General features: G+C 40.0%; 1 protein-coding gene across 1 annotated transcript in view; it reads left to right on the top strand.

Annotated features, from left to right (window-relative positions):
- The window catches only part of csmd3b (CUB and Sushi multiple domains 3b), a 2134893-nt gene that overhangs the window by 1209737 nt on the left and 897995 nt on the right, over positions 1 to 27161 (top strand). The window contains exon 6 of the mRNA XM_072277417.1: positions 8181 to 8293. Coding sequence (XP_072133518.1) covers positions 8181 to 8293 — 113 coding nt within the window. The remainder of the gene's footprint in view (positions 1 to 8180; positions 8294 to 27161) is intronic.

Here is a 27161-nt window from a genome sequence, read left to right on the forward strand (position 1 = left end):
TCTAAACCTCTTGAAACGAATGCTAACATCACATTTGCCTTCCTCACCACAGACTCAACCTGTATATTAACCTTTAGGGAATCCTGTACAAGGACTCCCAAGACCCTTTGTATCTCAGTTTTTTATATTTTCTCTCCATTTAGAAATTGTCAACCCTTTCATTTCTTCTTCCAAAGTGCATGACAATACATTTCCTGACATAGTATTCTATCTTCCATTTCTTTGCCGATTCTCCCAATCTTTCTAACTCCTTCTGTAGCATCTTTACTTCCTCAAAACTACCTGCCCCTCCACCTATCTTCATGTCGTCTGCAAACTTTTCAACAAAGCCATAAATTAAATCATTCAAATCATTGGCATATAATGTAAAAAGAATCGGTCCCAACACAGACACCTATGGAACACCACTAGTCATCGGCAGCCAGTCAGAAAAAGTTCCCTTTATTCCCACTCTTTCCCACTACTTTATCCATGCTTGAATCTTTCCTGTAATATCATGGGCTCATAGCCTGTTAAGCAGCTTCACGTATGGCACTTTGTCAAAGGCTTTCTGAAAATTCAAGTACACAACATTAACTGATACACCTTTGTCTATCCTGCTTGCTACTTCTTCAAAGAAATCCAACAGATTTTTCAGGCATGATTCATCCTTGAAGAAACCATGCTGACTACAGCCTGTTTCATTATGTGCCTCGGAATACCCTGAGACTCCATCCTTAATGATTGACTCCAGCATCTTCCCAACCCCTGAGGTCAGACAAGTTGGCCTATAGTTTCCTTTCTTCTGCCTCTCTCCCTTCTTGAAGTGTGGAGTGACATTTGCAATTTTCTAGCCTTCCAAAGCCATTCTAGTATCTAGTGATTCTTGAAAGATTATTACTAATGCTTCCATGATCTCTTCAACCACCTCTTTAAGATCTCTGGGGTGTTCACTATCTGACCTTTCAGACCTTTAAGTTTTCCAAACATCTTCTCTCTAGTTATGGTGACTTCACATACTTCATGCTCCCTGACACCTAGAACTTCCACCGTACTGTTAGTAACTTCCACCGTACTGTTAGTGTCTTCCACAGTGAAGACTGATGAAAAATATTTATTCTGTTCATTTGCTATCTCATTGTCCTCCATTTCTACCTCTCCAGCATCATTTTCCAACATTTTCCGATATCCACTTTCACCTCTCTTTTACGTTTTATGTGTCTGAAGAAACTTTTGGTATCCTCTTTAATATTATTAGCTAGATAGCTTACTTTGGTATTCTATCTTTACCTTCTTAATGATTTGTTATTTGCCTTCTGTAGGTTTTTAAAAGTTTCCCAATCCTCTAACGTCTCATTAATCTTTACTCTATTATATGCACTCTTTTTGGCTTTTATGTTGGTTTTGACTTCTATTGTTAGCCTTGGTTGCGTCATCTTTCCTTTAGAATACTCTTCCACTTTGAGATGTATATATCCTGTGCCTTCCAAATTGCATGAGGAAGTCTAGGTCTTTTAGGTCTTTATTCTTTGGTGCGTAGAAGGTTGAGGGGGGACTTGATAGACGTATTTAAAATTATGAGGGGGATGGATAGAGTTGACGTGGATAGGCTTTTTCCATTGAGAGTGGGGGAGATTCAAACAGGAGGACATGAGTTGAGAGTTAAAGGGCAAAAGTTCAGGGGTAACATGAAGGGGAACTTCTTTACTCAGAGAGTGGTAGCTGTGTGGAACGAGCTTCCAGCAGAAGTGGTTGAGGCAGGTTCGATGTTGTCGTTTAAAGTAAATTGGATAGATATATGGACAGGAAAGGAATGGAGGGTTATGGGCTGAGTGCAGGTCGGTGGGACTAGGTGAGAGTAAGAGTTCGGCATGGACTAGGAGGGCCAAGAGGGCCTGTTTCCGTGCTGTAATTGTTATATGGTTATAAGTTCTAGCCATTGCTGCTCTTCCGACATCCCCGCCAGTGTTATTATCTGCTCAATTCTGGCCAACTCCTCTTTCATGCCTCTGTAATTCTCTTTACTCCACTGTAATATTTAGCTTCCCTTCTCAAATTTCAGGGTGAATTTGATCATATTATGATCATTTCAAGGTTCTTATACTTATGGTCTGTAATCAATTTTGGTTCATTGCACAAAACCCAATCCAGAAGAGCTGATCCTCGAATGGGCTCAACTACGAGCTGCTCTAACAAGCCATCTCATCGACACCCTAGAAATTCCTCCTCCTGTAATCCGGCACCAGCTACCTCCATATCAAAGTCCCCTATGACTATTCTAATAAATGTCAGTAACTTCTACTTTTGTTGCAAACTTTGAAATGCCTTGACTGTTTTAACAAATGGCAAAGGAAAGGACAAGTTTTTCCATTTGTCCAAAGACTCCAGGAGACGTTTTTGATCAGGGTTATTTTTAATGCTCTGATGTGAGCCACATCAGAGTGTCTTTGAGTGCCCTGTCACTGTGTGGACCTCACCATTAAGCTCCAGGCCATCTGTGTCAGTGAAATTGATCTTTTTGTTTCAAAGTAGACAAGTTCAAGAAAATGGGAATGAAAAAGATGAGGATTCAATCAGGAGGAACTTAGCAGGTCAGGCAGCATTTTTAGACAGAAATGGAGGGTCAACGTTTTGAGCCCTCCAGCATTTTGAGTGTATACTCAGTCAGGACCTGAGGACTGTCATGTATTGTGTACGTTAATTATTTAGCTTTGATAGTTCAATAGGTATATGAATAATTCTGCTTATTGATGTAGAACATTAATGATTTTTTTCAGTCTCATGTGCATGTTCTACAATATCTCAACTGAAGCCTTCCACTGCCTATTAATACTGCTCCACCTCCCCCTCCAAAATATGGTTCAATTTATGCAAATTTCAACCCATACTGTTTGTACAATATTTATTTAGTACGAGTGTGCATTAAATAAAAGTGACATCGCAGCTGTGAAATCTATGATTGATTACAGGTTTCCAGCTAGTCTGCTCCCAAGTGGATTCAATGAAAAAATGAAACAAAATGGATTTAATTATTCATGATAAATGGAAGGAAAGGGCAATCGAGTGGGAAGGAAGATAGTGTGGGTTTGTACAGGTTATATACAAGCTGGGAACTTAAATTGCCTTTTTGGTGCCGGAATGTATGGCAACACTTGCGGGCTACCCCCACAACATCCTCGGGTGTATAGATTGTAACACAATTGATACACTTCACTGTATGCTTTGATATACACATGACAAATAAACTTGAATATTGGAATTACGATTCTTGGAATTTCCATGATGTAGACATGAGCAGGTTTGAGTCGTGATTTTTGCATCAGAGGAACTAGATTTAAAATTAGAATACATTTTCCTATAAGTTAATGGATTTGCAATATGGAATACAATTGACGATGCGTTCAAAATGCATTTTTTAAAAATAGAATAAATAACTTGGAAGGCACTTTAGTGTAGCAGTTAGCATAATGCAATTACAGGACCAGCGATTTGGGTTCAATTCCACCACCTTGTATAAGGGGTTTGTATGCAGTGCCTGTGACTCTGTGAGTTTCCTCCAGATGCTCTGGTTTCCTCCCACATTTCAGAGGCATATGGGTTGGTAAATGAATTGGTCACATGAGTATAATTGGGTGGTGCGACCTTGTGGGCCGGTAAGACCCTTTACCATGCGGCAACTCTGAATAAATAAATAACGCTCGAAATTTGCAGACTTCCATGAAACATAAGTGGGCAAATTTCGGTGAATGCCTTTCTCTGTTTCTGTGATATATCGTGGCTTCTCTGGGTAATTAAAGCACCTGCTGACAAAATAGTTAAAATTTTATATAGTTAGATCATAAGACATAGGAGCAGAATTTGGCCACCTGGCCCATCGATTCTGCTCTGCCATTCAATCATGGCTGATCCTTTTTTTGTCTCCTCCTCAACTCCAGTTCTCGGCCTTCTCCCTGTAACCTTTGATGCTATGTCCAATCAAGAACCTATCAATCTCTGCCTTAAATACACCCAACAACCTGACCTCCACAGCTGCATGTGGCAACAAATTCCACAAGTTCACTACCCTTTGGCTAAAGAAATTTCTCTGCATCTCTGTTTTGAAAGGGTGCCCCTCTATCCTGAGGCTGCGCCCTCTTGTCGTAGACTCTCCCACCATGGGAAACATCCTTTCCACATCTACTCTGTCTAAGCCTTTCAACTTTCCAAAGGTTTCAATGAGATTCTCCCCTTATCCTTCTGAATTCCGGTGAGTACAGACCCAGAGCCATCAAACATTTCTGTAGTTGTACTGTAAAACAGACTATAATTTAATCAACACATATTTTATTATCTTATTATGTGTAAGAATCAGGTTTAATATCAGGAGTGTATGCTGTGAAATTTGTTGTTTTTGTGGCAGCTGTACAATGCAATACATAACAATAAAAAACTGAATTTCACAAGAAAATGTATATACATATTAAATAGTTATTTAAGTAGTGCAAATTAGTAGTGAGGTAGTGTTGTTGAGTTCAATGTCCATTCAGAAATCTGATGGCGGGGGGAACAAGCAGTTCCTGAATCATTGCGTGTATTCCTGTATCTCCTTTTTGATGGTAGCAATGACAATTGGGCATGTCCTGGATGACAGATGGAAGCAGGTTCCAAACACTGTTTTGTTGAATGGACACTTACCGTGTTGGTCTGTTGGAATAGATTCAATGAGCTGGACTTTGCCCATGCACAACTGAATGCCTGTAATTTATATTAGTTTGGGAATTGAAAATTGGCAAGGATTGAAAATAAGATATAAATGAAACATTTTCTGTGTATTTGAATATTAACATTATTCCAGGTTTATTGAACTTGGGTTGGTGTTCCTTTTAAATTATTCTTGGAAAGATGCAAATTGTTTGATTGTGCAAGAATTCCACGCATCCCAACTTAAATCCAATTGTTATCATGAAGCAGTTATTGCTTTTGATTGCGCCCACAGCTTAGGTATACTTAGGCTTTAAATTAACTTTTTTATTTGAGAGAAGATAGAATTCATATTTATTTGTGACTAGGGCTATTTGATTGCTGAGCGATTAAGGGACTGTGTTTCTGATCTTTTTCCCTATAGGAATAAGTTCGAGTTCAAGCCTAATTATCATTCAGTTATCCATGAATGTAGTCAAACAAAACAGTGTTCCTCTGGGGCCAAGATTTAAAGCACATTGCCAACAGGACACAACACAATGCACATAGCACATCCTGGGCAAAATAGATATAAAAATGCATGTCACCTTTGGGATATTAGTTGAAGTACTTGAATATTCTTTGGTTTATGTATATAAATTTAGGATTGACTTTGTGAATCTTTTGAGTCATTGATTAGTAAAGCTAAACTTAATTAAAAACATTTTCACATATTTTCTTCCTACTTAAATGTTCAAAACTGAAAAAAAATGTCTGGCATTTAATTAAACCATGAATTCTGTTGGTTAAACAAATCACATAAATTTGATTTTATGTGCTTTGACATTGATCCTTGCTAATTGAGATTGCTGATGAAGAAACCAAACTTTTATCAAACAATCTGGTAGTGTTTGATCCAATCATATTTTGATCCCTTTTTATCTTTTATCTAGTAAGTCTGCAAAATTCAGTTGTTAATAAATTTGAAATTGCCAAAGACCTGTTGCCCACCTTTCAGCTGTATTCATCCAAAACCTCGGAGTTTGCTGACTTGGGTTAAGCATTATCTTGCTTTTAAACATATTTCTACCTTTTTTCAAATGATTCCATGTTCTGGCCGATCTCAATCTCCAGTTTACTCCTTCTCTCAGTGTCCGAGATACCTGCAGTCTTTTAATTCTGGCTTCTTGATCATCCTGAGATTTAATTTCTCTATGCCTTCAGCTGTCAAGGCACAATTCTCTCAAATTCTCTTTACAAATCTTGCTGCTTCTTTCCATCTGATGTTTAGACTCTTTGTGACACACATTGCAAGTGCCTGGTCTTTTCCTCATAATTGATACCGTCTCTCGGAGTCAAGAATCAAATTCACTTAGTTGGCTCTCTTTGAATGGCCTCACTTATGGAATATTGGATGATAAGCTAAGAAATGTTGCAAGTTCCCCAAGCTCCTGCCTGAAAAAAAAATGATTGAGGCAAAATCGTTCATGGTAAATAAAAATCAATAAGGCTATAAATGCAGGAGAGTGGTGTATCTGTGGAATTCTTTGCCACAGGTAGCTGTGGAGGCCAACTCTTTATGTATATTTAAGACATATTCTTGACTGGTCATGGCACGAAGGGATACAGGGGAGAAGGCAGGAGATTGGGGCTGAGAGGAAAATTAAATCCAACATGATGAAATGGTGGAGCAGACTCAATGGGACAAATGGCCTAATTCTGCTACTATATCATATGGTTTTATGCCCACTGGCTTCAACCAGTGTGCATAGCTAACACATGTTTCTGTGGGACAAGTATGAACAAATTCCTGCATAGATTTTATTCAATTGTTCCACGTGGCACAATCTAATCAAATGCAATTATTTTACTAATGTGGTGGGAGCACTCATAAATTCTGAGTGGAGTGGAGTGCGGTGAGCAAATGATTCTTGTGTTGATTTGTAAATTAACCGCTCATGTCAAAGACTATAAACCTCAGATTTTTCTCTGCTCCCTATACTCCTATATTTTTATTTCAGTGTTTCACTTACACCCTGTTTCAGGATTAATTTCTCAGCGATGATGCGTATACGTAGAAGTGGCTTCTCACTGGCTGAATTTTACTCACCTGCTGCTTGTACTTCCATTCCAGCACACTTTCTTGCCTTCAAATTCCGAATCTCTCTGCAGTGTTGTTTGTGCATCAGCTTTGTAGATAGTGGGAAACTCTAGGACCAGAAGGCACAGCCTCAGAATACAAGGACTTACATTTAGAACTGAGATGAGGAGGAATTTCTTTAGCCTGAGTTTGGTAAGTCTGTGGAATTCACTGCCACAGGCTGCTGTGGAGTACAAGTCATCGGGTATATGTAAAGCAAAGGTTGAAAGGTTCCTGATTGGTAAAGGTGTCAAAGGCTACAGGAAGAAGGCAGAAGAATGGAGTTGAGAAGGATAATAAATCAGCCATGATGGAATTTTGGAGCAAACTTGATGGGCTGAATGGCTTAATTCTACTCCTATGCCTTATGCTCTTATCAAATAACCTACAAATACATTCTGTGGCTACTTTATGAGGTTCTTCCCGTACTTAAAAAATGTGGCCAATGTGTGTAAGTTTGTGGTCTTCTGTTGCTGTAGCCCATCCACTAGAAGGTTTGATGTGTTGTGTGTTCAGAGATGCTCACTGTTGTAACGTGTGGTTATTTGAGTTATTGTCACCTTCTTGTCAGTTTGAACCCGATCGGTCTGGTCATTTTCCTCTGACCTCTCTCATTAACAAAGCATTTTAGCCCACAGAACTGCTGTTCACTGGATGTCTTTTTTTTTTTCTGTTTTACACACCATTCTCTGCAAACTTTGGAGATTGTTGTGTGTGAAAATCCCAGATCAACATTTTCTGAGATACTAAAACTAATCCATCTGGCACCCACAATCATTCCACGATCAAAGTTACTTAGAAATTTCTTCCCCATTCTGCTGTTTGGTCTGTGCAACATCTAAACCTTTTGACCATGTCTGCATGCTTTTATGCATTAAGTTGCTGCTGCATGATTGGCTGATTGGCTATTTGCAGTAATGAGCAGGGTACAGTACATAATAAAATGACCATGAGTGTAGGTAAATGGCTGAATGAATCAGTTGTAGTTATGAGAACTGAATATGCTTGGACTCCTTCCACTTTTGTGCTTATATTCTGTGCTTTCACTCATTACTTTTGTTGCTGTTTGTGCCATTTGTTTTTGATTTTGATGTTTATTATTTGAAGGGGATCCATGGTGTTCTTTGTTTCATGGCTGTCTGTGGGGAAGAGGAATCTCAGGGTTGTATACTGCATACATACTTTGATAATAAATGCACTTCGAATCTTTGAATTTGTCTTTAAAGAATTGCTCTTATTTTTAACATTTATTTGAAGATTAATCTCCTGCTTTCACCCGCAGACCCTCCCCACCCCTTGTTTCCTATCATTTTGATGTTGACACAGGAGTACGTTGATAAAGAAATGAATGGAGAAACTTGGCTGTAAATAACCAAGACATTTCCATTTTGTTTTCTTGCAGGTTGTCAGGAATGAACCTCCCTCCACCCATTATCAGCAACAAGAACTGGCTGAGGCTGCACTTTATATCAGACAACAACCACAGGCACCGGGGTTTCAGTGCTCAGTACCAAGGTAACTTTATATCGGGAATCGACGCTCAGCTTCAGTAGATGATTTTGTTCAGTTACTAAAACAGAGAACTGCATCTGTAAGCTTTCAGTCATAACGTAGCCCTATGGAATTCGTTTAAAACAACAAGATTTAAAATGGAGTATGTCCATACGTATTCAAAATGCCAAAATAGTAATTATAACATAATAGGCCTCAAAGTGCAAACTCAACCTTGTTAGTGAAAGCTCTTGCCTGTTTTCCTTGGTTCTGCCACTTGTATTATGATAGATCTTGCAAATTTATAATCACTCTAATGATCTTACGAGCCATACAGGGATTTCCTGACTCCTGCTGAAATCATTTAATGAATCTTTAATTTCTTCTAACTCCTTATAAAGTGTCACAGAGAGGGGAAAACCATTCCTCTTGTTAATCCAGAGTAAATTCTATTCATAATAACTTAGTTGATTTTTTTAAAATCATAACAACGGCAAAGAAGTTGCATATGAAGCATATTTTTTGAGAGATATCCTAAACCATCTTTCTAAGATTCTCCCTGGTTTACATCACTTAAATTCATCTGGATGGGACCAATCTCAAGCATTCGATCCACTAGGTTCTGTATTTCTTAACTACTGGACGGAAAGAACGCTTCTTAAAAGTTCATTTAGTGTCTTTGAGCTGTTTTGTGTTGCTGTTTGCATACGTAAATAAGAAGTAAACCTATCGAGAGCAAATCATTAATTGAAGGCAGCAACTCTCAATGAAATAGAAGCATTTGCTGCACTAATGTATCAAACACAAACCACAATGTATAATCTGTTCTTAAAATTACCGTTTTACTTTCCTGTGATTGTTTTACTATTGTATTTTATGCATTGTAAAAACTTTGTACTACCTACTGGTGAGACCATACAAAACCATAAAGAATAATATTGCATTCTGAATCTTTTATTGTTAGAAGCATTAGTGAAGGTATACATATCAAATATTCCTGGAAGGTCTTGATCTTAATCAGATCTTTCAAGGGATCTATCCCTGGTTCAGGAGAGGAAGAAAGTGAAGACAGCTCTGTCTTGGACATCAAATCCACCTGAGTTCAAGTCAAGTTAATAAAAGACAATACCTGGAAAAATCACAAGTAATGGAAATCTTCCCAAGACTTTGATCCTACCATCAACGAAGTCAGAGTCACTGCAGGCAGCATGGAAATAGGCTTGAGTCCACAATGTCAAAGCCATTTGCATTAATCCCATTATATGTTAATCCCCCACCATTTATCTGACCAATAACAAATCAGTTTAGATTTCTTAGGGAGGATGCAGAGACCTGTGCCTTTTGATCCTGAATTCAATACATTCCTACTAGAACATGTAGAATCCGAATTGTGGAACTGATCCACATCCGGGTAATTACATTCATAAACTTAGTCAAGTGGAGATGATAATCCTCACTTTCTGCACTCAAATTATTTTCCAGTTTTATAAAATAAAAGTAAGTGTCTGCAAATATTTTGGTCTGCATATTTGCTAAGCCAATGTTCAAAAGAGAATCTTGGGCATACCATTAGAACCAGTGTGTCCTCCAATTTTTTTTCAGCACCATGGACCAACAATTGTTCGGAGCAGGAAGTTTTTGACACTGACTGGAAGCTACGCGGCACCTTAAATGAACATTATATAAAAGAAAATTCCATCTGCATGACAGCAAAGGCTATCTGCATGGGAGCAGTTTAGTACTGTGTGGCTGCACACTCACAGAGCTTAGACAGAACAGTGATTAGAACCAACAGTATGTAGGCCTGGTCATAAAATGGTTGTAGAAGCTGGACCCCATTTACGAGTTTGTTAAAAAGAATAACAACCAACACATAAGCTCAATGTTTAGAGGTTAAAGAGATGAAAAGGATACGTCATACAGCTGATTGTGCATCAAAAAAAAAAGATTCTTTACAGCCTTGGCAGTTTTGTATGGCCCAATGTTAATGAATGCCTGGCAGCTGATATGCAATGGTTATCATACGAGGAGTGTTTGAAGGCTCTGGGGCTGTACTCACTGGAATTCAGAAGAATGAAGGGGGATCTCATTGAAACTTATTAAATATTGAAAGGCCTTCTTTAGCCAGAGAGTGGTGAACATGTAGAATTTGTTGCCGCAGGTGGCCGTGTAGGCTAAGTCATTGGGTATATTTGAGTCAGGGATTGATGGATTCTTGATTAGTCATGGCATGAAGGGTTATCAGGAGAAGACAGGAGATTGAGGTTGAGAGGGAAAATGGATCTGCATGATGAAATAGTGGAGCAGACGCAATGGGCCAAATGGCATATTTCTACTCCAATATCTGATGGTCTTATGGTCTTATAGCCTGGTCAAAGAGTAATTTATGAATTTCAAAGACCAGCCTCTTGAATGTAAGCATTTATTAAGGCATTACTCTGGCCCATGGGCTACTGATACTTTACACATGTGCCAGAGGGCATTCTTTCCAGCCATTTAGCTGACATCCCAAATGTGAATGGAAGAAAGTAGACTGTCCCAAGCATTTCTACATGACCAGCGAGACTGATAATCGCTGGTGGATTTGCCAATGCAGAGCAGATCTACCTTTGAAGGACCCATGCAATCTCAAATTTGGGGGAAAAAACATGGAAGTGTGTAATCATATAAAAAATGCAAGAGCAAAGTAAACAGTAAATGGCAGGACCCTTAGGCACTGGCGTACAGAGGGACCTTGAAGTGCAAGTCCACCACTCCCTGCGGCTTGGTAGTTTTGTGGTTAACGTAATACTTTACAGTGCCAGCAATTTAGGCTCAATTCCCATCACTGACTGTAAGGAACATTTGCATTCTTCCCATGACCACATGGTCGCGCTGGTTTCGTCCTACATTTTGAAAATGTACTGCTGAGGGTTAGCACATTGTGGGCATGCCAAGCTGGTGCCAAAAGGACACATCACTTGCAGGCTAATGTAGCACATCCCTGGACTGGTTTGGTCACTACACAAACAACGCATTTCACTGTATGTTTCAATGTACATGTGCCAAATAAAACTAATCTGTAAAAATCATGACACAAGTGGATAGGGTAATAAAGAAGGCATGCAACATGCTTACCTTCATTATTTTAGGGCACTGTGTAGATAAACCCGGAAATCGGATTGCAGTTGTTGAAAACGTCGTTGAGTCCACATTTGGAGCATTATCTGTAATTCTTGGAGACTTTGGGGAATGTGCAGAAGAAATTTACCAAAATTGGAATGTATTAGTCATAAGGAAAAGTTGGACTGACTTTGATTGTTTTCTCTGAAGTGTCAGAGGCTGAGGAGTGACCAGACGTAAGCATATCCAATTATGAGAGGCACAGTCAGAATAGATAGTCATTTCCAGGGCTGGAGATGGCAAATGTTATCAGGCATAGGCTTAATGTGAGACGGGGAAGATTTAGAAAGAGATTTTTGAGGCAAGAGTTTGAACACAAGTCATGGTAGGTCCCTGGAATGTGTAGCCAGGGGAGGTGGGGAAGTAGATACAATGGCAATATTTCAGAGGCATTTCAACAAGAAATGAGCAAGCAGAAAATAGGGGGATATGGACCATGTGCAGGCAGATGGGATTAGCTTAGGTTGACACCATGGTTTATCCAGATGTGCTGCACTGTTCTCTCTCTCTCTCTGCACTTTGGATCTAATACTGAGAATATAAATTTATCTGCAGGTTTATTGACTTTGGAGTGAGCTCAAATTTGCAAATGGCGAAATTCAAAGTGAATCAAACAGGTTGGCTGTACAACAGCTATTCAATACCATTTTCTTTCTCCTTTACCCACTTACATTATGGAAATTCTCCACCGAGGGAAAGAGAGCCCCTGCGGTCATACCTCAGATCTTCCTTGTAACACAGTGCAAGAGCACCAAATATGAGCAGTGAAGCTTCATGAAACACTCTGTAACCAGGGCGATTTTTGTCCAGTAATTTCTTCAGTTTCATTTATTTTATACAGAAATTTGAAAGTATAATAATCCATCAACTAGCTTATCTGATCACAAGAAAAACTGTGATATTCTCCTTGGTACTTCTGCATGATTTCTCTCATCGAACATAGAATGTAGATCAGCATAGTATGGTACAGGCCCTTTGGCAAATAATACTGTGCTCACTTTTTAACCTACTCTAAGATCAATCTAATCCTTCCCTCCTCCATTGTCTCCATTTTTTGAGCATTCATGTGCTTATCTAAGAGATGCTTAAATGTCTCTAACGTACTTGTCTCTACTACTGCCATTGGCAAGGCATTCCAGGCACCTACCGCTCTCTGTGTAAAGAACTTACCTCTGATATTCCCCCCATATGTTCCTCCAATCACCTTAAAATTTGAGTATTATCTACTTCCACCTTCGGAAGAAAGTCTCTGGCTATCCATTTGCTTTATACCTCATACACATCGATCAAGTCACTTCTCATCATCCTTCGCTCCAAAGAGAATTGACTAAGCTTGCTCAACCTATCCTTGTAAGACATGTTCTCCAATCCAGAATTTTTATATACCCTAATCTACAGTATTGTGCAAAAGTCTCAGGCACATATACAGTATTGAGCAAGGGTGCCTAAAACTTTTGCACAGTACTGTGTTAGTCAAAGTGGAGCAGACAGTGATTTTGTAACTCCATGAGGAGTAAAGGACATTGGGAATGGCGACGGTGGAAGGGTGTGGGACAGGGGCGGAGGAGTGGTGTGTCTGCAGACGTACCTGGCCCTGAGACACCAGGCAAGGTCATTTGATTCCAAACAATTGGTTTATTGATCACTACAGATTGGCCCTCTGGTGCTTCCCACTCCCTCCCCTCCCCGTCCCTTTTCCCAACTACGATTCCCCTCTCCATCCCCTTTCCCTCCCCTTTCCACTCTCAGTCCACAATAGAGACCCATGTCCAAATCAGGTTTATCGTCACTTACATATGTCATGGAATTTGTCTTTTTGCAGCAGCAGTAGTACAGTGCAATACTTAAAATTAGTTGTGTATATGTGCCTATGACTATAGCACAGTACTGTAGTATCTGGTTCAAGTTAACATGATATTGGTCATCATTACATTTGCCACCAATTTATGTTATGTCATTTAAAAATATATAAGGTGTTTGGCAGATGGTACATGATATAAAATTAAAAATGTACTTATTATAACCTACTGAAGCATATTTTGATGAATAGTGTGGGGATACTGGCGACCAAAAATTGAAAGTACTTTTTAAAATATTTATATTTGTTTAGTATCTAAAAAATTGTCACTTGACCAAGTACTTTGTGCGCTTGCTCCTTGTCTGTAGTTCTAGGACTGGCTCATGAATCTTTGCGCTCGAGTAGCAGTTACCTACAAGGCAGTTATATAAAATTTTTCAAGGCTTAAATACTACTGAATAATACAAAATAAAGTTCATCAGTAGTGTAAAAAATATACAAGTTTTCAATATATAAATTCAGATATGTTGATGAAACCTTTGTGGTGTGGCCTCATGGGCTCCAGGCACTCCAACAGTTTCACACGGTCTGAAGAGCATGCATCCGAGCATTCAACTTACGATGGGGATGGAGAATGGCTGCCTCCCATTCCTGGACATTCTAATATGAAGGAAGCTGGACGGTAGCCTCAGTCATGGCATCCATCAGAAACCTCTCACATGGATTCATACCTCAAAAGTAACAGCCACCATCACGCTTCCCAACTTGAAACGGTTCTTTCTACTTTGATTAACCGTGCAAAAACCATTTTGAATCCTGAGAGTCTCCACAAGGAAATAAGATGATTACGCATGATGCTTCTACAGAATAGCTACAAAGAAATCAATTGGGCCCTGAAAAGGGCCGACAGAAAAACCAGGGAACCTAACAATGAAGCGGAACCGACCTCCACCACCTGTATTCCCTATATTTTCATGGTTTCTGGAAGGATCACCAGGATCCTGAAGAAATACTGAATTATTACCATCCACAAGCCCATAAAGAAGCTCAAATCACAGCTAATGGAAAGTCAAAGATGACGTGAACTCAGAATGGCTGGTACTTACAGGATTCCCTGTGAACGCGGAGCAGCTTATATCAGCCAGTTGGGACGCATGGTGCAAACATGCATCAAGTAGCACAGGAAGTGTAGCTGTTTGGTTTACCCAGAGGAATTTTCAGTGACCATGGGATTGACTTCGATGGCACAAAACTTCTGTGCCACTTAATGGGTTTTGGGACCGCCTGGTGAAGGAAGCCATCAAAATAAAACTAGAGGAAAAGAATTTTAACAAAGATGAAGATCTTACTCTAAGTAAGAACTGGAATTCAATTGGAAATAAGTTGGGGGAGCAGAAACCTGATTGGACGAGGACTAACCATTCAGGAGGGACGGACAAAGGGGGTATAAATACCACCAGACTGGACATGCCCAGGCATCATCCCTGATGATGATGGCAGAGATTATCATCGAAACATCAGTTAAAATCAATAATTGTACCCAGCTGGAAGTCCGAGAAGAGTTTATTCATAATATACAAATTTGTTATCCTTCTCACACAATTGGTTTTGATCACCAGACTCTAATTTGTTAAAGAAGCTCAAAGTTCTAAGTAAATCTGTTATCAAAATACACATATGTCACCATATAAAACACTGAGATTCATTTTCTTTTGTGCATACACAGTAAATTTGTGAGCCATAAGAGAATCAATAAAAAAACACACCAATTTGAGTATTCAACCAGTGTACACAAGAGAACAAACTGTGCAAATGCAAAAGAGAAAAAAAAATAATAAATAAGCAATGAACATTGAGAACATGAGATGCAGAGTTCTTGAAAGTGAGTCCATAGATTGTGGGAACATTTCAGTGTTGGAGCGAGTGACGTTGAGTGAATTTATCCCATCTGGTTCAAGAGCCTGATTTTTTAGGAGTAATAACTGTTCCTGAACCAGATGGTGTGGGTCCTAAGGATCCTATATCTTCTTCCTAATAGCAGCAACGAGAAAATATCTTTAATGAAAATATTTGTCCATTGCAGGGATTGCTAAAAATATTCCCTTTGTAATGTTTATACTCCGTTATTTCATAAGCATTGGCAAATTATTTATTAATAATACATGCAAAAGAATCATTCACACAAAATGCCAGAGGAACTCAGCAGGTCAAGCAGGCAGTGTCCATATAAATGTCTAAGCAGTCAATGTTTTGGACCAAAACCCTTCTTCAGGATCCATCATCATAATCCTCAAGTACACTTCCCATTGTAGCATAAATCACAAATTTGCTCCTGGGGCTTCTCGACTAAAACCAGAAAATGATACTAATACTCAGTAGGTTAGGCTGTGTCTTTGGGAAGAGAAACAGAGTTAATATTCATATGTGACCTTCCACTTCCTGCTCTGGGGCAAATTGCTTGACATTCCCTTCAAGAAATTAAGTAGCTGATTAAATAGCATTAAGAATTGTTGTTTAAAGTGCATTCCAAGATTACATTAAATTGATCATAACAACAGATGTCAATGGAAGTATGATACAGAGATGCTTTGGTTGTTTACCAAATTATTCTAGCCTTTGTGCTAATTTGCTACATTATGTTCATACCTTCACGCAAAAAGAATAATCAGCTGTGGCTGTAAACAGTAGGAAGCATAGTCATTAATTGATGAATACTTGAGGCAAGGAACACATTACATTGTTGATTAGATCCTCTGGATAAATGATGTCCCTAAATGTCCAGTACATTCTAAGTGACCTGTAATTCAAAAAATTGAGGAGCAGCTCAGCTTGTGCTGATAAATATTTTAGAGTATGTCAGCTTAATAACTGCACATCTTTTCATAATTCATAATCTAATAATTGCATAATATTTTTTTGCCACTCTAATTATATTAACTCCTCTGTGCCACAATTTGATCAACTCTGCTGATACATAAAGTGAAAATAAATCATTAAGTCATTTTGCAGCAAGAAACAAAAATGTCAGTTTTGTGCCATTTCTTAATACACTGAATTTCTACGCGTGACAGTTGGGTTCAGATGTTGTGCAGATCAGTTAGTCTTTGTATCTGACACTGGTGTAATTAGGCTGTTATTTTCACTGGTGAGGGCGTGGCTGATACTCCCAGTACAATTGAGTTAAATGGGCAACCTTACCAATAAATTATTTCAGTAACAAATTTAACATTACTAATCCCATTTAAGGAAAGACTTTCAAAGTTTAAAGTAAATTTATTATCGTATCAAAGTTCAAAGTAATTTGTATTACCAAAATATATATATATATATCATCATAAACAACGTTGAGATTCATTTTCTTGTGGGGCATAGTCAACAAAGCTATAGAATAATTACTAAAACAGAATCAGTGAAAGACTTCCACAAATAGGGTGTTCATCCAGAGTGCAGAAGACAACAAACTGTGCAAATACAAAAAGAAGAAACAATAATAATAAATAAATAAGCAATAAATATCGAGAACGTGAGATGAAGAGTCCTTGAAAGTGATTCCATTGGTTGTAGAAAATTTCAATGATGAGGTAAGTTAAATTCAGTCAGGTTACCCCTTTGGCTCGAGTTGACGGATTGTACACTATTTTGAGATTCATTTTCTTGTAAGCATTCACAGTACAACAGAATTTATGAAAAACTGCACACAAATAAAAACTGACAAACAACTAATGTGCAAAAGAAGACATAGTCGAATGCCATATGAATGTTGAAGTGGTATAAAACATTGGTGAGGTTTAATTTGGAGTATTGTGTGCAGTTCAGGTCACCTACCTATGGGAAAGATATCAATATAATTGAAAGAGCTGGGAGAAAATTTACGAGGATGTTGCCGGGACTTGACAACCTGAGAGAAAGGGAAAGATTGATTAGATTTGGACTTAATTCTCCGGAATGTTGGAGAATGAGGGGGGATTTGATAGGGGTATACACAATAATGAGGAGTACAGATGGGGTAAACACAAGCAGACATTTTTCCACTGAGGCTGAGTGAGTTTAGAACTAGCAGTCATGGGTTAGGGGTGAAAGGTGAAATATTTAAAGGAATCATGAGGAGGAACTTCTTCAGAAAAAGGATGCTGAGAACGTGCTGCCAGTGGAGGTGTTTTATGTGTGTCCCATTTCAACATTTAAGAGAAATTTAGTTAAGTACTTATAGGTAAATAAGAGGGCTATGGTCCAGGTGCAGGTTAATGGGACTATGCAGAATAATACTTCAAGACTGACTAGATGGGCCGAAGGGTCTGAACTCTATGACTCTATATTTTTGATAAACGATCAACCTGACACAAAAAATGTGGTTGGGCCCTCCCTGCCTCAGGTTGGTTAGCCAGGCTCCCATGTCAGAAGCAGCTAGAGGAAGAACGTGGTCTTATGGTCTTGATAGGAGTTCAGTGGTAGGGATGCAGGAATTAGTTCTTAATACAGTTAGGATGATAAAGTATTTGAAGGTAAATCCTAGGTAGCCTGATGTCCAGTTTTTCAGGTCTACTCTTCTGACATTGATACCTGTACCTTTTCCTACAACTACAGCACTTGTACCTCCAGGCCTCCTGGTTCCTTACAGAGAAATGGTATAAATTGCCCTTTCCAACTAGATGCCTTTTGCACTGTCCAGATGTTTTGAAGCTTGCTACTCAAAATTCTTCATTGATTAATAGTGAAGAAATGTGAAGTGATTGACAGCACTTGAGTTACGTCAACACACCTAGAGATGTTAAGGGATGTACCCAGTTCTGAGGGTCACAAGTTTAGCATTTAAAAGCCACAAGCCATTAGGATTTAGGAAGGAAGCTGAGATGCAGGACCTCAAAGGTAGTAATCTTGAATTACTGCCTTTGCCATGTGACAGTGAGGGTAGGAATAGAATGAGGTGGTAAATAAATGTGTTTTCTGAAGACTTGGAGCAGGGGTCAAGAATTCAGATTGCTGGATAATTGGTACCTCTCCTGGGGCAGGTGGGACCTGCACAAATAGGGTGGGTTTCACTTGAATCCAAGAGGGGCCAATATTCTGACAGGCAGATTTACTAGACCTGTTGGGAATGGTTTAAGATAAGATGGCAGGGGGTTGGGAACCAGTATGATAGAGCTGAGGATGTGCCAGTAGGTTTATAAGTAGATGATGGGTGTAACATGAATATAAGGAAGGACAAGCCAATGATTGGGTTCAAATGCAGACAGAGCAAAAAGTTAAATTGTACCACAGAGGCAAAACTCAAAAGGGCAAAGAATGCAGGACTGAAGGTGCTGTATTTAAATGCATGTAGCTTTCAGAATAAGGTGGGCAAACTTGTAGCACAATTCAAGAATGCTCAGTATGATGTTGTGGGCATCACTGAGTCGTGGCTGAAAGAAGGCCATAGTTGGGAGCTTAACATCAAATGGTGTACTTTGTACGGAAGGACAGGCAGGAAGGCATAGGTGGTGATGTGGCTCTGTTGGTAAAAAATGAAATTACATCTTTAGAAAGAGGTGACATAGGGTCAAAGAATGTTGAATCATTGTGGATGGAGTTAAGAAACTGCAAGAGTAGATAAACTATTATGGGAGTCATATATAGGCATCCAAATAGTAGCCAAGATGTGGGTTTGAGATTGCAAAGGGAGCTGGAAAAGGCATGTAATAAGGGTAATGACACAATTGTAATGGGAGACTTCAATATGCAGGTGGATTGGGAAAATCAGGTTGGTATTGGATCACAAGAGGGAATTTGTTGAATGCCTACAAGATGTCTTTTTAGAGCAGCTTGTACTTGACTCTACTCAGGGAAAGGTTATTTTAGATTGGGTGTTGTGTAGTAACCTAGATCTTATTAGGGAACTTAATGTAAAGGAACTCTTAGGAAACAGTGATCATAATATGATTGAGTTCATTCTGCAATTTGAGAGGGAGAAGCATAAGTATTGCAATGGAATAAAGGGAATTATGGAAGTATGAAAGAGTAGCTTGCACAGATGGATTAGAGAAGGATACTGACGGGGATGACGGCAGAGCGGAGATGGCTGAAGTTTCTGGGAATAGCTCGCAAGATGTAGGATAAACATGTCCCACAGAGGAAGAAGTTCTGAAATGATAGGGGTAGGCAACCGTGATTGACAAAGGAAGTTAAGGATTGCATAAAAGCCAAGGAAAGGGCATATAAGGTAGCAAAAGTGAGTGGAAAGTTGGACGATTGGGAAGCTTTTAAAATCCAACAAAAGGCAACTAAAAAAGTTATAAGAAGGGAAAAGATGAGATATGAGGGCAGACTAGCCAATAATCTGAAGCAGCGTACCGAAAGTTTTTTCAGTTATATAAAGAGTAAAGGGAGGTGAGACTTGATATTTGGACCACTGGAAAAAGATCGTGGTGAAGTAGTAATGGGGTACAAAGGAATGGCAGATGAACTTAATGAGTGCTTTGCATCTTTCTTAACTGTGGAAGACACTCACAGTGTGCCAGATGTCCATGAGTGTCAGGGAACAGGAGCGAGTACCATTGCTATTACAAAGGAAAAAGTGCTAGGCAGACTCAAAGGTCTTAAGGTGGTTAAGCCACCTGAACCAGATGGACTATGTCCCAGAGTCCAGAGAGAGGTTGCTGAAGAGATAACAGATGCATTGATCATGATCTTGATTCTGGCATGGTCCCGGAGTACTGGTAGATGACAAATGTCACGCCACTCTTTAAGTAGGGAGGAAAGAAATTATCCACCAGTTAGCCTAACCTCAGTGGTTGGGAAAGTGTTGGAGTCTATTATTAAAGATGAGGTTTCAAGGTACTTGAAGACTAATGAAAAAATTAGTCAAAGTTAGCATGGTTTCTATAAAAAGGAAATGGTGCCTGACAAACCTGTTGGTGTGCTTCAAGGAAGTAACAAGCAGTGTGGACAAATGAGAGGCAGTAGATGTCATTTACTTGGATTTTTAGAAGGTGTTTGATAAGGTGCCACGCATGAGGCTGCTTAACAAGATTAAATCCTATGGTGCTACAGGAAATATACTGGCATGGATAGTGGAATGACTGACAAGCAGGATGCATTGAGTGGGAATAAAAGGGGCCTTTTCTGGTTGGCTGCCAGTAACTAGTATCCAGAACTAGAGGCCACATCCTCATAATTGAGGGAAGACCCTTTAGGGCAGAGGTAAAGTGGAGTTTTTTTTTAGCCAGAGAGTACTGGAATGCTCTGCCACAGACTGCGGTGGAGGCCAAGTCCATTCGTATAATTAAGGTGGAAGCTGATCGTTTCCTGATCAGTCAGGGCATCAAACGATATGCTGAGAAGGCATGTATATGGGGTTGAATAGGATCTGGGATCAGCCATGAAATCAGTAGGGCTGATTTTGTGTAGTATCAAAAAGGCCATTTCCTGGTATAATCAGCTTGGCTGCTGGACATGGACTCTAGTGACAAGGAAGAGTGACAGATGGAAATGTCACTGTTAGCCCAGCACGAGTTGCTCAGATTTTCTCCTTTTTTAAAACTTGTCCATAAAAGTTATCGTAAATGAAAAGGTATCACGCCAATTTAAACTGCTATTTCTCATTTCTGGTTTAAACCAAGCACCGCTTTCATCAGTGTTGAAGCTCTTGAAAAATTATTTATATTTGTTCTGCTAATCTAATTACTTCTGGCTGCCCTGCATCCAGATAAATCCCCCCTTAGGCCATTTCATTTAATCTGCAGAATAATATTTGCATTCATTTATTTGAAAATGCATTGAAAAATTGAACCAATTGAAGGATTTTGTGTACATTTATTTTAATTTAAAACTTATTTTCAAAATTATTTTATTAAAATGTTATTTAACGTTCTAATAACTCCAGCTTAATTATGCTTAAGCAATAACGTATATTATGAAAACAATTGCAGTCCAATAACCCTTGCATATTTTGTTCTGGAGCCTGTGCCTCTCTTAGCATGGGCTTGTAAATGGGAGGTCATGCTTGATAAATCTGATTGAATATTTGGAAGTTGTAAATCAAATAGTGGCGAGGGTAGTTCCAGTTCAAGTTCATTGTCATTCAACCATACCAGGTATACAACTAAACGAAACAACATTCCTCCGGACCGGGCTGCACAACACAGTACATATATCATATACCACACATAAAATAACAGATAATAAAAACTCTGTAGTTGTACAAGTTGACATAAAGTACATTTACGACATATAGTTAAATATGCAACAGTATTACTGCTCCTAGCGCTGTCATAAATAATGCATACTGGATGGTAGCAGGGTAATCAAAAGTCTCACAGCCTGGAAAAGGCTGTTACACAGCTTAACAGTCCTTGTTCTTCTCCTGCAGTACCTTGTGCCTGACAGTAGGAGGTCAAAGTGATTGTGAGACTAATTGTAGGAGGCCTTCGGAGAGGAGTGTCTTGAGATGTTTTTTATCTGGGCTTCCAGGAGTCACTTGATGAAGTCATGCCTGCCCTGAATAGTAATTGAAATCCACTTTGGGCCCTTAATCACTTATGCTCTTTTTGCAACTAACGTACACAAGAAACCAAAGCAAGTATGTTAGTTTTCTGGAGTTATGTGAATATAGCAGATATTAATTCAAACAAGAGCCTGTCTTCAGTTCTTAGTGCCATAGAGGGAGTACAAAGAAGGTTCACCAGATTGATTCCTGGGATGGCAGGACTTTCATATGATGAAAGACTGGATTGGCTAGGCTTATACTCGTTGGAATTTAGAAGATTGAGGGGGGATCTTATTGAAACGTATAAAATCCTAAAGGGATTGGACAGACTAGATGCAGGAAGATTGTTCCCGATGTTGGGGAAGTCCAGAACGAGGGGTCACAGTTTGAGGATAAAGGGGAAGTCTTTTAGGACCGAGATTAGGAAAAACTTCTTCACACAGAGAGTGGTGAATCTGTGGAAATCTCTGCCCCAGGAAACAGTTGAGGCCAGTTCATTGGCTATATTTAAGAGGGAGCTAGATATGACCCTTGTGGCTACGGGGATCAGGGGGTATGGAGGGAAGACTGGTACAGAGTTCTGAGTTGGATGATCAGCCATGATCATACTGAATGGCGGTGCAGGCTCGAAGTGCCGAATGGCCTACTCCTGCACCTATTTTCTATGTTTCTATGTTTAATGTAGATTGCAGGCAGCAATCTGTTTGAAGTTTGAACATACAGCTTTGCAAACAGTATTGTTTACAGAGCACAGGCTGCTGGCCCACATCAGGAGGCTGGCTGCTCAGGAGGTATCGCTTGGGAAGTGAAGTGTCATGAGATGCTCTTGTCTGCATCAGCCAAGGGTAAGACAATGGGGTTATGTTCATTAGCCTTCATCAAACCAGGCAAAATGGGCTAAGTTATTATGTTCTATTGTGAATGAGTTCAAGCGAGCAGACCAGAATGATTTTGTCAAACATGGTCACAGGTACAGTTGATCACAGCAGCAATAGTTGTGTGCTTAGAATCAGCCCTGACAACACTAATTTTAAGTATCTGGGATCTCTGTCCCCTAAAGCTTTTTGACCATCTGTGTGAATTCCTTTGTGCCAGCAAAGGTATTTGAAATTTCAGAGATGACTGCCACTGTAGATATCGAACTCAAAGGAATCGTTGTCAACCCAAAATATGAATGTCATTGTAACTATTTGAGTTGTATTGAAACTCCTGCTGTTCATCTTAAGGGTGTAGAAATGTGATGTATTTCAAATTTGGGATACTCTACCAACAGCGTCTCCAGAAGAATGTCTGCTTGTCTTGATGAGTACTTTTATATCACTAGACTCAGATCACAGTCACAACACTGGAGACAAAAATAACTGCTGATGTTGGTCTGCTCCACTGCAAAATCTCTTCAAGGAGGTGTTGAGTCTTGAATATGGCCATGGATTTACCTGACCTGTGCCACTATAGAAGTTAGAATCTGAGCCTGCGTGTCCGGGCCAAGCAAAGCCTGAAGTCCGAGAGTCTGGGGCCAAGGGCTGGAGACCCAGAGGTGGACTACACTGGGTTTAGAGGAACGTCTGTTCATGTGTGGATCAGTAAGTGGATAGAAAGGGCTTGCTTCGCTATTGTTGCCTTGTTTTGCTTTATAGTTGTTGTCACTGCTGCTGGTGTTGTTCTGCGAAACACTGTAGGCATGCCATGCTGGCACCGAAAAGTGTGGCCACATTTGTGGGCTACCCCCAGCACATCCTTGGGTGTGTTGGCTCTTAACAAAACGAAATATATTTCACTGTATGTTTCAATGTACATGTGATAATCTGAATCTGAATCTTTATCAACTGCTAGCTATATTTGAAGAATATGGAACTGAAAGCAAATGATTGACTTGGTTAAGTAATCATGTGATCAACAGGACCCAGAGCTGGGCTAATGGGCAGCTACTCAATTTAGTCCTGACAGAATTTGTAGAAGTGATCATTAGTGGTCATGCGATCACTTGAGTTGAGAATGATGTTTCTCCAAAGGGGTTGTCCTTGGGTCGTCGGGTGGCTATAGAGGCCGATCCGGGATCCACATAACCAGGATGTTAGGGTGGATTCCCTTAATGGGGAATGCCTGTGTGTAACTTTATTTGACGCTGGGAGGCTGATGCATGGGCAGCCGCCACACAGTCCGAAACAGATGGAGGCCAGGGCATGGAATGCAGGATGACTGGGAATCCTTCGCTTCTGTAACCTTCCTCTGACTTATTTGCCATTGTGATATGACATCTTCTGCCAGCTCCACCGCTGAGGTCTTGGTTGGATCGCTTTTTGTCTGGAACATCCCCCTTGACTTTACCACCATGGGTGTCTATACCAGGAGCTAGGCATCAGATGGCTAAACTGCAGATGGCATCTCAGGAACTCATAAACCTCTTCACAATGGCAAGGTGCCAATCCTCAAAGAAGAGAAACAACCACAATGTGAACCTTGTGGAAGCGACATTTCACTTTCAGATCAAATGCACTAAAATCATGTTCCATTGGAGACTGTGAAACATATCACACAACTCAAACTGGACATTTATGAAGCTCTGGGAGCAAACACCAATACCAGTAATGTGCACCCCCATAATCTACAACCCTTTTGGTTCAGTAACTCAGAATCAGAATCAGGTTTAATATCACTGGCATATGTTGTGTGTTGTTTTGTGGCAGCAGTACTTTGCAATTAATTTAATGTAGGTCGCATCCAGAATTTTTCCGGGTAGCGGACGACTTCCTCCCACACTGTTCTGACGTAGTTGGAATTTGCGTGTGAGATACAGCAGTGGTTTGCCATTGCCTTCTGCCGGGTGAGTTCTTTTTTCAAAGAGATCACCAGTTTTTAACCACGCACGGATGGAAAGTGTGCCTGGGGGACCCGGCTGGATTTGAACTTCGGAACCTCCGTCCCACAGTCCAGTGCTGATGCCGCTATGCCACAGCTGGATCATATTACAATATTTAGTCATAAAAACTATAAATTACAAAGAGGTGTCTATAGAAAGATAATTTAAATAAGTAGTGAAAAAAAGAGGGGAAAAATGCTGAGCAAGTGTTCATGGGTTCGTTGTCCATTCAGAAATCTGATGGCGGAAGGGAAGAAGCTGTCTCTGAAACATTGAGTGCGTGTCTTCAGGCTCATTACCTCCTCTGTGATAGTAGCAATGAGAAGAAGATGTGTCCTTGGTGATGGGGATCTTTAATGATATCCAGGACTGTACCATAGTGTTAAACCAGGGGATGAACCATAGTTCAGAAAACAGTGGCAGCCATGAAGGAAGACTTAAAAATGCAAGGCTAACTGCAACATGAGTGCGAAACAAGAGAACAATAGCATAAAGTGGATAGAAGTAACTGATCTAGCAAGCAATAGAACATTACTGATCTTACTGCATCATTTCATGCATTTAGTGGGCAGTTTGAAAACATTAAGACCATGATATATGCAGTAGGAGTAGAATTAGACAATCCGGCCCACATCCACTTTCATCAAGAACGGCAAGTGGAAATGGGCTTCTCTCTCAGTGTACACCATTCTGAATTGGAAATATACAGTATTATATCATTGCTCCTTTGTTACTGGGTCCAAAGACTGGAACTCACATTTCAAAGGTCCAAAGGTCCAATTTAATGTCAGAGAAATGTATACAATATGCATCCTGAGATGCTTTTTCTTGTAGTGCCCCAAAGAATGAATGACAGTTAAATGTAATAACCCCAAAGTCCCCCCGCCCCGCTCCCCTCCCTCCCACACAGCAGTGAGCAACAATCCCCCTTCCTCCCACCGGCAAAAACCAGCAAGCATCAGCTCCGCCACCAAGCTCCCAAGCGTGAGCAAAGCAATAGCAAAGACATAGACTTGCGGTTACCCCAAAGACTTTGCGTTTCACCCCGCATTCGACATCCCACAGGTTCTCTCTTTCCCTAATAAGGGAGAAGGGGGTGTCTCCATTTCACCAGCAAGCAGGGAGACATAACAAACAACTCGCAGGTGTATGATGTTAAAAGTCTGTTATGTTGCTTTTTTCGAGCTCTGTGCCTGAAGATCACAAAGATCCCAGGTCAGTAGATCTTCCAACTCCCCTGACAACACACAGGTCTCCTGCTTTGACACTAACCCTCGATCCAACCGTCTCCAGAGCCCCGAGATCTTAGGCTTCCAAATCCGACCCGGACTCTCAGGCCGAACCCTTGGCGTACCGAACAACGGGCAGTACTGAAACCCCGAGAACGGGTCCCATTCTTGCAAAGAACCAAAGTCAGCATGTAACTCCAGGTCAGGGTCTTCAAAAGAACCCTGAAAGGGAAAAAATAAAGATATTAAAGATGGAAATAGAGCTGTTTCCAAAGATACAAGCAAAGGAGTCGCCGTTTAGCGCCATCTTAATTTCGCTCTGCCTCCCCTTCACAGTATCGCAGTATCTGTGCAAAGAGGACTGCTGTAGTTCAGATAGATGAATCACTGCCCCCTACTCAAGGGCAGTAAAAATGGACAATGGATTCCAGTCTTGCCAACAATGCCAAGATCCTGAAAGTTGACTTCAAAGGAATGACAACAATGCATGGTAAGTATGTAATGTCCAACACAGAGGGAAATAATTTTTCTAGCGGTCAATGTCAAGATCTAGGAGCAGAGTAACTCCTAAATTAAAGTGCAAAGTAAACTCCTTATTAAAGTTCATATATTTCACCATATACTATTCTGAGATTAATTTTCTCATGGCCATTCAGAGTCGAACAAAGAAATAAAATAGAATCAATGACAAACTACACGCAAAGGCAGACAACCAATGTGCAAAAAAAGACAAAATGGGCAAATATAACAAAAAGCTAATAATAAATATAAATAAGTCAATAAATAATACTGAGAAGATGAATTGTAGAGTCCTTGGCAGTGAGTCCATAAGTTAGATAGATAGATAGACGTACTTTATTGATCCCGAGGGAAATTGGGTTTCGTTACAGCTGCACCAACCAAGAACAGAGTACAAACATAGCAATACAAAACCACAAACAATCAAATAATAATATGTAAACCATGCCAGACGAAAATAAGTCCAGGACCAGCCCATTGGCCCAGGATGTCTGACCCTCCAAGGGAGGAGCTGCCAACTTTGATAGCCACAGGCAGGAATGACTTCCCATGACGCTCAGTTCTGTATCCCAGTGGAATGAGTCTCTGGCTGAATGTACTCCTGTGCCCAATGGTGTAAATGATGTTACACGCCGACGTCGGGTTGGCAGAGGGAGGGATGTACACAACAACCACAATTGCATGTGAGATTTCCCTTGGCAAATAATATGGCCAGAGTCGAAATAGTTAGTGCTGACGTGTGTAAAATTATCCATGTTGGTTCAGGAGATTTATGGTTGAAGGTAATAACAGTAGAATGGTGAAAAGCTGGAAGAAGAAGCTGGAAGAAAAGACAGTTAAGGGTCCTATTCATCTTCATTATG

Source organism: Mobula birostris, chromosome 1, assembly GCF_030028105.1.
Source record: "Mobula birostris isolate sMobBir1 chromosome 1, sMobBir1.hap1, whole genome shotgun sequence".
NCBI classification, from domain to species: domain Eukaryota; kingdom Metazoa; phylum Chordata; class Chondrichthyes; order Myliobatiformes; family Myliobatidae; genus Mobula; species Mobula birostris.